The following is a 9483-nucleotide window of genomic DNA, read 5'->3' as shown; positions in this document are numbered from 1 at the left end:
ACCATTCGAAAATGGCATCGGAAACACACCAGATGAATATGAGGTCATTTCTTGACGATTGACCATAGTGACCTAGAAATCTCAACTTGCAAAAGTTAGGCCACGCCCGGTCTCAACGCTGCTCAGCTCAATTTTCTCTAGCAAAAAAAATCCCTTACGAAGATCTGGACGATCCACTACTTCTTGACGATGTCGACGACGCCGAACGTCGTCTCTTCTTCTTCTTCTCCGGTGTCCTCTTCATTCTGATGATCTTTGTCGCCTTTTTCCTAAAATCATCAGCATCCTCATCACTGGATATTTGCTGTGCATCGAATCTCGTCGGTGACCAACTGATCCCTCGTGGTGGCGGGGATTTCGATGAGTTCCGTTTCATTAAAGGCGCAGGCTTCGATTGGGACGTCGTTCTGCCACGTGCCGGAAACATTGGAGTGTCTTTTTGGAAGGCGTTTCCAGAATCTCGTTTGAAACGATTTGGGTTGTTGTATGGCTGTTGATTGTTGCGTGACGGGTAGATGCATTGGGGTCCCAGATCTAAAGCTAGGCAGGGGTTTTGTAGTTTGTAGTCCAGGTGGCCTATTCGGGTTTCTAGGCCACCAAATTCAATTTTTTCCTACCTTTTGGCTTGTTGGTCCGGATCTCCATAAGCGATGGAATACCTTCACGTCCTCCAGATAGCACATCGTCATCTGAAATTATCGAATAGGATTTGGAATAGGATTTTTGAATTTGCGCGTCAGGGAGTGTTTGCGGAGCAATGTCTGACTTTAGAAAATTCTGCAAACACTCTCTGGCATGATGACGCGCAGATTTCAAAAATTCGGTCTAAGTTTAGGCCTCAAAGGTTCTGTAGTTTTATCGAAATTTCTAAAAAAAAACTACCGTAATCCGCAAAACCTCACAGTAAGGGTCCTTACTCACCAATAATTTCCCCATGCATCACCTTCTTGGCCTCCAGAAGTGTGGATTCGAACGACGTCTCATGGGACTCCTCACGACGTGGCAGATATTGAAACGGCTGATTTCGGATGGGTGGAAGAACGGTGCCACGTTGCATCGGCCGGGATAGACGATTCTGGAATTTAGACTACAGAAATTAAGAAAATTTCAAATTTCAAATTTTAAGAAATTTGTAAATCCAGAATTCCAGAAATTCAGATTATCCGAAATTTATAACTTCAAAAATTAAGAAATTTAGAAATTCGAAAATTTAGGGATTCACAAATATTTTCAAGCCGTGCCACTACAAAGACTACAAAGACTACAAAAACTACAAACTACACAACACAACAACTCACATCATTCAACTCGAAACCAACCTCTATTGGTCGTCTGGAACCTTCTGGAGCGGTGATTAGAGCTGAAAACTTGGGTTTTTAGGGGTAAAAATGATGAAAATCACTAAAAATTGGCTAAAAAAGGTGATTTTTAAAAGCCAAATTTAAGTGAAAAATCGATATTTCACCAAAATGCCTAAAATTCCACAAAATCGGTCGAAATTGATCAATTTTAATGGTTTTTAGGTCAATTACAGGTGAAAGGAAAATCGTTTTTTAACAAATTGTATGCCAAAATCAGGCGAAAATACCTCTTTTCGGTGGGCTTTCGACTTCTCCTTCATCACTATCCTCTAATTCGCCATCTTCCAACTCTCCTTCCTCTTTCTCTTCTTCGGCTTCGCCTTTTTCTTCTTTTTTAACTTCTTTTTCTTCCTTTTTCTCTTCCTTATCATTTTCATCTTCTTCTTCTATTTCTCCATCGTCTTCTTCCTCTTCTTCTGGATCCTCACTGTAATCCAACGCATCTGTGATATCTGGAGACGATCCGCGCGATTCTAGCGGTTTCTCGATGACTTCTGAAGCCATCACTTGCTCTTCTACCATGTCGCCTGGAAAATAATTTTTTTAGTTCAAAATCGTTCGAAAATTCGGGTTTTTTCTCGAAAAATTCAATTTTTTAAAGGCCAAAAATCGCAGCAAAAACTCTTTAAAGTATTTTTATTTAAGTAGAATTTAAAATTTTTACAGAATTTTCTTCGAAAAGTCGAGAAAAATCTGATTTTTAGGGGGGAAAATCGAAGAAAATCATGAAAAAAAAATTGTCTACCGTATTTTAAAGGCGCACAGTGCAAAATTTAATTTTCGCGGCGGAGCCAAAGCGTGCTGTGCATGCGCCTTTAAGGGATACGGTAGCGGAATTAGAGAATTTTACCCTAAATTCTCGATTTTTGAGCTCAAATTTGAGAAAAATTAAACGAATTTTTGTAAAAAAAAACAGAGGATGCACAAAAATCAAAATTCTACCGTTTTCTGACATATCTTTTGACTATTTTGGACTATAATTGTGACAATTTTAGGAAAAAAAATTTGTGCAATTTATGTCGAATAGTCACGGAAAATCTGATTTTTTGATGTGAAAACGAATAAAATACTTCAAAATTGCAAAAGCAAAGAACACAGTAACCTTTAAAGACGCATACCGGAATAGTATTTATTCGTGGCGAAACCCAACGGTTTTTGCGCATGCGCCTTTGAAGGCTACGGTAGCGGGATTTTTTCTAAATTTCGGATTTTCAGCGAAAATCATTGAATTTTATACGGAATTTTGCTGAAAAATAAGCAAAAATTGACAAAAAAAGGATTCGCAGCGATTTTTACACAAAATTTCCCATATTTTTCACCTAGAATTGCAAAAAAAGTAACTTACCAACAGCCTCGATTCCCTCAAGAAACGAGTCATCATCATCCATGCTCCCTGGAAAATCTTTCGTTTTTAAAACATTCCCATGACATTTTTCAGCGGATTTTTTGGGTAAAGATTTCGAAACACTTTTTCTGATATATGGAATTTTGAACTCAACCTTTTTATGTGACAAAACAACCCGAAGAAGAAGAAGAAGGAAAAAAGTGTGTGGGTGGGAAATTGTGTGTGAGGGGGTCATTTTTTTGCTCAGAAGGGTATTTAGATATGCAAAATGGCAAATATTGCAATAATATTGAAGAATTTATAATAAATATCGATTTTTAGACACTTTTTAGAGACTATAGCAGATTTCGGCCCGCAACGAGCGCGGAGAGAGAGCGATGCAAGTGATGGGGTCGGGGTTGTGTTGTTGGAAGGGCGAGAGAGTATGGAATAGTGCGGTGGAGGGGGAGAGACGCAGAGTATTGAGAGCGAGCGGCGACAACAAGGTACGCAAACACTGCAAGATTTAGGGCATTAAAAACGACGCGCAGAAGTTTATGGCTGTTTTTTGGTCAGAATCTGTGGAAATGCGGCCATTTAATTGAATTTCTGAGTTTAGAAAAAAACAAAAATTAGATAACAATTAGAAAAAAAGAGGAATTTATCGAAAAAATAAATCTACAAAAATGAAAAATTGATTGAAAAACGGAAAATTTCAGATTAAAAAAAACAATTTTTCTGGGACTCCTTCTCACGTTCATAAGCGAAATTTTTCGCATAGAAAAAAAGTGACTCAGTTTGAATAAAACAAAAGTGAACTGTGTTCCGAAAAACGAGAGATTGGAGACGCAGAGACTTTTCGGAGGAAGGGATGGGGGTCGGGAGCGTAAAATACAAACAAAACCAAGAAGAAAAAAGGAAAGGGAAAGAGATGGTTTCATTTTTTGGAAAATGGGAAAGTACGGTTTTATGGGTTTTTGAAGAAGTCATTTTTCTATATCTTTCGGAGAGAAAGTAATGGGAAGAGATGGGTTTATGGTTTTAAAAACTTTTGAATTTCTGTATTTTCGAATTTTAGAGTTTCAGGAGCTCCAAATTTGAGAATTATTGAGTTTCGGAAATCTTGAAATCTGGGCTTTCTTTAATTTCTGAATTTTTGAATTTCGGATTTTCTGGAATTCTGAATTTCAGAATATTAAAAGTTCAGAATTTTTGAGTTTTGGAATTTTGATGTTTAGGAATATCCAGGATTGAAAAATTCTGAAATTCCATGAATTTCAGAAGTGCAAAAATTCAGACTACTGAATTTCTGCAAGTTTTGATTTTTGAATTTTCAGACAAATCGAAAATTAGAATTTTTGAAGTTCTGAATTTTTGAAGTTCTGAATTTCTGAAATTCTGAATTTTGAAATTCCAAAACTGAATTTCTGAATATTCGAAAATTTCTGAAATTCCGAAATTCAGAAATTTTGGTTTTTTTTGAAACATTTGAAAGTTTGGACTTTTGGAATCTCGAATATTCAAAAAAAATGTTCTGAACTTTTTTCAGAATTTTGGATTCTCTAAATTTCGAAATTTCTGAATTTTGAAACTTTTTTTTTCAAGAATTAGGTCTAGAAAATACAAAGAAAATGGGTCATGGCCTAGAAAATTCAAAAATTAGATCGTGACCTAGGAAACCCACAAATCTAGGTCATCCTAGAAAAACTAGGTCATGATTTAGAAACAATTAGGTCATACCCTAGAAAAAATTATGCCATGACTTAGAAACAATTAGGTCATGACCTAGAAAACTTTTTAAAAAACTAGGTCATGTCCCATTTAAATAATTGGTGTGAACTTCAATAATCAAGACAAAAATTCATAGAAAAAAAGTATTTTATTTCAAAATAAAAAATTATATCAACAGAGACTACGACAATTTTTGGGGGGAAGGTGGTGTGAACCCGTAAAACCAATAATTATTTTTGTTCTTGAAAATAAAATTTCCGTTTGAAAAATGTTCCATTTCTGGGTCACTAAACGGGGTCTCCGTTGCTGCTAACACTATAATTAACGCTTTGTTCTTTTATCGTATTATCCACAATACGACAGCAACATCGATAGGCGATTCCGACGATTACAGAGTAGAGGACCAGGACGATATCTGGAAGTTTATCGAATATTCGAATTTTCAGAATTTCGGGATTTCAGAACATCCGAATTTCAGGAAAAAAAACCCACCAATCACAAAAGCGACCAATAAAAATTCAAACAGCAAATCCGATGTCATCTCCTCGATGAGAAAATACATTATACTTGACATAATCGCAATTGTTAAACTGCAAAACTTTTAATTAAATAGTTCAGAGTTCTCTTTTTAGGTTACTGTACCTGCTAACAAATGCAACTACCAAGAATAGGAAGTCAAAAACTATATGGAGCACAAAGAGGCTCCATCGAGGGAAAAAGATGCCCATTACAAATGGGACGGATGAGAAGAGCTGGAAATTTGAAAAATTATGAAATATATGCAAAAAAAAAATGAAAAAGGGTCTTACCACGAAAATGCACCAGACATCGAAGGCCATTCGAGCCAGGCAGACAGAGGATTCTTTGAGTTTCGCGATTTCCATCTGAAATTTTTTCGTTGGAAAGTTTGGATAGGGTTACTGTAGCTTTTTAGGATTTTCTTTGACGATTTTGGTATATTTTTCGAAAAACCATAATTTTCGATTTTTGGAATTACTGAATTACTAAATTTTGAAAAATTTGAGGATTAAATAATTTTTTCTAGATTTTTCTGAAAATTAGAAAACTCCAGAAAAGTAAAATTTTCGATAAAATTTGAATTTCCATTCAAAATTGGAGTTTTTGAAATCCAAACTTTAAAAAAATCAAAATTTCCAGAAAATTCTAAATTCTTTATTTCGAACAATGAATAATTTTCTGAATTTTTTGCTTGAAAAATCGAAATTTTTATGATCAGGATTTTCTTCAAAAATCACGACATGCACTTTCTGCCCGACGTACTTGGGCAAGGCATGACCAAGGTGTCCTTCTAAAAACCTACCTCTAGATGCAAGGGATCATAGGGTCTAGTAGTTGTCTCCATATCATTCGGTCCCACAAACGCATTTCGAAACATTGGAGTGACGTCTTTTACATAGATTGTTTCTGTATCTGCATCATTCACTTCTACATAATACGGTGCTTCTGATGATGGAGGTATGAAATGGAATGATGGAGATGATGTGGATGTTGTTGGAGGATGATCGGGTAGATGGACATGATACGGAGAAGCGGCTGAGTTTCCAGAGTGAGATGGTTCAAGATCCGTAGAGAGGATTGATGGGGTGTAGGCCTCGAAGGCCTCCTTTTTCTGGTCCCATTCTTTTCTTGATATGCCGCCCTGAAAATTGTGAATTTCTGTAATGTCAAAAGATTCCAGAAGTTCTCAAAATTGAGGCCGGAAAAATTAGTTTGGTTTTTGGAATTTTGGAATTTCTAATTTTACCGTAAGACATGTGAGGTCTCTTAATTTTGAGCTCAATTATCTCGATGCCTGTTAATTGTATCAAAAACTAGTCAACCAATAAAGTGTGAAAGATATTATGATAAACGTTTTATCAGTTGACAAAATTTTGATATCTTGCACAGAAACCAAGATGAATGGTCTCAAAGCTGAGGTTTAGAGTCTGACTCTTGAAACCCTTTTGAACTTTGAACTCAATTATCTCGGTACCTGTGAAAGGTATCAAAAAGTTGTCAAATAACAAAATATTTTTGATATTATGATCAATGTTTTATCAGTTGATATCTTTTCGATATCTTTTACAGGAACCAAAAAAAACGGGACAAAGTTAGGGTGCTCCTCTATTACAGGTATTACGGTGTTTCTAGGTGTTATTTAAAAAAGTCGAAAATTCTAACTTATTAGTTCTTGTCATTTCAATTTACGTTACATGGCCAGCTAGTGGAATAGGCTACAAATTCAAAGACATAATGGTTCATGACAGCTTCAAGGATTTTCAGTAAAAAATATCTTGAAACTTTTTTTTGGCACTAATTTAACCTATTGACCACTGACCGGTCTGGTACCCTTTGCCCAGCACAGCACTGGTTTAGTACCCTAGATGCGTTTGCTATAAAAGGTTGAAGAAAAAGACAAAAAAGACAAAAAACACTAAAGTCACTGCCACGAAGAATAACCAAAACTTCAATCGTGATGCTCAATAGGAGAAACGAGAGAAAAATCGATTTCGGTGAATTGAATAAAGGAATTAATCCAAGGTAGGGTTTTGAGGAATTGAAGAAAAAACCAATTAATTTCAGAACTGATGGACGAAAATATTTGTGAGACTTTTCGAAACATTTGCAAGGTAATTAGTATTTTTAGATACAATTGGTTCAAGAATGAGTGCCCGATTCGTGCGGACAAATGTGATCCTGTTCCTTATGATGCAGCAATTAAAATGTGCGAAGATGCTGATCAAACGGATGTCCATAAAATCGTCGGAGATTGTAAACCTGCTGCTGAGGAGGCATTCAGTAAATATTGCATAGAGGCGAAGAATGGTGAGATGGAACAGTGACATAAAATATGAAAACTATTGTAATTGTTCCAGAAATTCCTTCATGCTATCAATTCTACCCAACTACCGCGTCCATCTACTCAACTACCGCAAATGATTCCAATAAAATGATTCCATTTATCATTGGAGGAGTTATTGGAGTCATTGCCATTCTTGCCATCGGAATTGGCATTTTCTGTTACTGTAAGAAGAAGAAAGCATCTACACCAGGACAGTCAATGACTGGAACAACGACTGGAGGGACCACGGCGACTGGGAATACCACAAAAACTGGAACTAAAACCAATACAGGAACAACGAAGGCTGCAACGACTACTGGAGCTCCAACAGCTAGATATTGAACTTTTCCTGGTTTCTATTTACTTGTTTTCTTATTGCATAGCAATAAAAATGGTTTTCATTAATGAAGTTTGAAAAAAATTAGTCTGAATTTTGAGAGTTAGCCTTAAAATACCACGAATACCTATACAAACAGTCAACTCTGAGCTCAATTATCTCTGTTCCTTCAGAAGAAATCAAACAATTTGTCAACTGATAAAATGTTTATCATAATATCACCTACATTTTTGTAGTTTACAGATTTTTGATATCATGCATAGGAATCGTGATCATTGAGCTCAAAATAGCCAAGCTTCCTTGATGTCACTTTCCGCGCCTCCTGGTCACTTTAAAGTAACGTATCTCGCTTCCTATGAGAGATATCAAAAAGTTGTCGACTGATAAAAGTTTTATCATTACATCAAAAATATTTTATTGGTTGATAACTATTTGATAGCTTTCACAGGGACCTAGATATGTGATCTGAAAGTAATCAAGCTTGACGCCCCCTCTCTGCCCGCGCCGAAGCGTCCTTGGTCATTTTGAATTTACCGTATCTCGCTTCCTATAAAGCATATGAAAAAGTTATTAACTAACAAAATGTTGGTGATAATATGAACAACATTTTACCAGTTGACAGATTTTTATATATTTTACAGAAAGCGAAATAATTTAGCTCAAAGTTGAGGGTTAGTGTCTGATAGAAGAGTTTTAAAACCTTTTGAACTTTGAGATCAATTATCTCGGCTCCTATAAAAGATATCAAATTTTTGTCTACTGATAAACATTTTATCATGATATCACCAATATTTTATCAGTTTACAAATTTTTGATTTCTTTTACAGAAATTGAGATAATTGAATCTCAAGAAGTCCCTACCGGTAACGGTTTCTCTGTAGTCGTGGCCATAATTGCCTTCGTCGTCGTCGTGGCCACTTCAGAATCCACTTTAAACTTCACGTCTTCTCCTCGATTTAAATCCTCCTCCGCCTCATCAATTTTCGTTTGCTCTGTAGTCTTTGGCGCCAAAAATGTCGTATATTTCAGTTCATCCATATCCCACATCATTCTCGTACTTTCCGATAGTTTTATCTTCTCCTTATCCTCTTCTGAATCCCCTGACGACGGTTTTGGCGTTGTGGAGAATGGTTTTTTCGATGCCTTTTGCATCGGATACCCTCGGATTTGTCCTTGGTTTGAGAATTTGGGGTCGGAGGGGTCCACTACTCCATTTATCCAACTGGATTTGGGTCGAGGGGTGGTGGGACCAAGACTTGAAGATTTTCCAACAAGATGACGTGGCAATTTGGTCACTTCTTCTGATGGATTCGTCGTTTTTTGCTGCTTTTTCAGCTTTTTCAAACCCTTTCCTTTTGGTTTTTTGGTCGTTGTGGATTCTGGAGTCGTGGAATTCTGGGATTCCGCCAATAGCTTCTTCGCCTTTTTCAATCCTTTTCCCTTCTTTTTTGTCTTCTTATTCTTCTCCAAATTTTCAGAATCCTTTTTCAGCTCTTTTAGAAGATCAAAATGCTCTTCTTCGTCTCCTCCATGCCTAGATTTGATTTTTGAAACATAGATTCTTGGAGCATTTGCAATGTCGATTTCGATGAATTGCTCCTCGTCGGAGCCAACTTTTTCGACACGATTTCGAATGGTTTTCATTCTGAAAAATGCTTTCTTTGGAATTGGCTGAAATGCATACTTGTAATCTGGGCCTTTGCTGGGCCTTGGCGGACCCTGCCATAATTTCTTTCAGAATCAATATTTTCGAACCAACTAAATCAGATATGATACAGTATTCCAAATTATACCGTTTTGTAGTACTCGTGAATCTTTATCATATCTAATTGAGTTGGTTCGAAAACATTGATTCTGAAAAAAGTTATGGCAGGGCCCGCGAAGGCCC

The 9483-nt window shown here is 36.4% G+C and overlaps 2 protein-coding genes across 2 annotated transcripts in view; both read right to left on the bottom strand.

The window, feature by feature from the left end:
* The window catches only part of CBG23841, a gene marked incomplete at both ends in the record, with an annotated part of 9871 nt that extends 7122 nt beyond the window's left edge, over nucleotides 1-2749 (bottom strand). The window contains 6 exons of the mRNA XM_002647893.1: nucleotides 159-534; nucleotides 618-689; nucleotides 922-1075; nucleotides 1299-1360; nucleotides 1589-1888; nucleotides 2707-2749. Of these exons, the coding sequence (XP_002647939.1) occupies nucleotides 159-534; nucleotides 618-689; nucleotides 922-1075; nucleotides 1299-1360; nucleotides 1589-1888; nucleotides 2707-2749 (1007 nt within the window). The remainder of the gene's footprint in view (nucleotides 1-158; nucleotides 535-617; nucleotides 690-921; nucleotides 1076-1298; nucleotides 1361-1588; nucleotides 1889-2706) is intronic.
* A 1848-nt stretch (nucleotides 2750-4597) lies between these two features.
* CBG23839 overlaps nucleotides 4598-9483 on the bottom strand; it is a gene marked incomplete at both ends in the record, with an annotated part of 6670 nt that continues 1784 nt past the window's right edge. Inside the window, 6 exons of the mRNA XM_045241309.1 lie at nucleotides 4598-4657; nucleotides 4743-4831; nucleotides 4909-5006; nucleotides 5059-5300; nucleotides 5738-6076; nucleotides 8457-9240. Of these exons, the coding sequence (XP_045091180.1) occupies nucleotides 4598-4657; nucleotides 4743-4831; nucleotides 4909-5006; nucleotides 5059-5300; nucleotides 5738-6076; nucleotides 8457-9240 (1612 nt within the window). The remainder of the gene's footprint in view (nucleotides 4658-4742; nucleotides 4832-4908; nucleotides 5007-5058; nucleotides 5301-5737; nucleotides 6077-8456; nucleotides 9241-9483) is intronic.

This window comes from Caenorhabditis briggsae (assembly GCF_000004555.2).
Source record: "Caenorhabditis briggsae complete genome, chrI, whole genome shotgun sequence".
Lineage (NCBI taxonomy): Eukaryota > Metazoa > Nematoda > Chromadorea > Rhabditida > Rhabditidae > Caenorhabditis > Caenorhabditis briggsae.
Note: the sequence above shows the minus strand (reverse complement) of the source record. Positions and strands in the feature narration are given on the sequence as shown.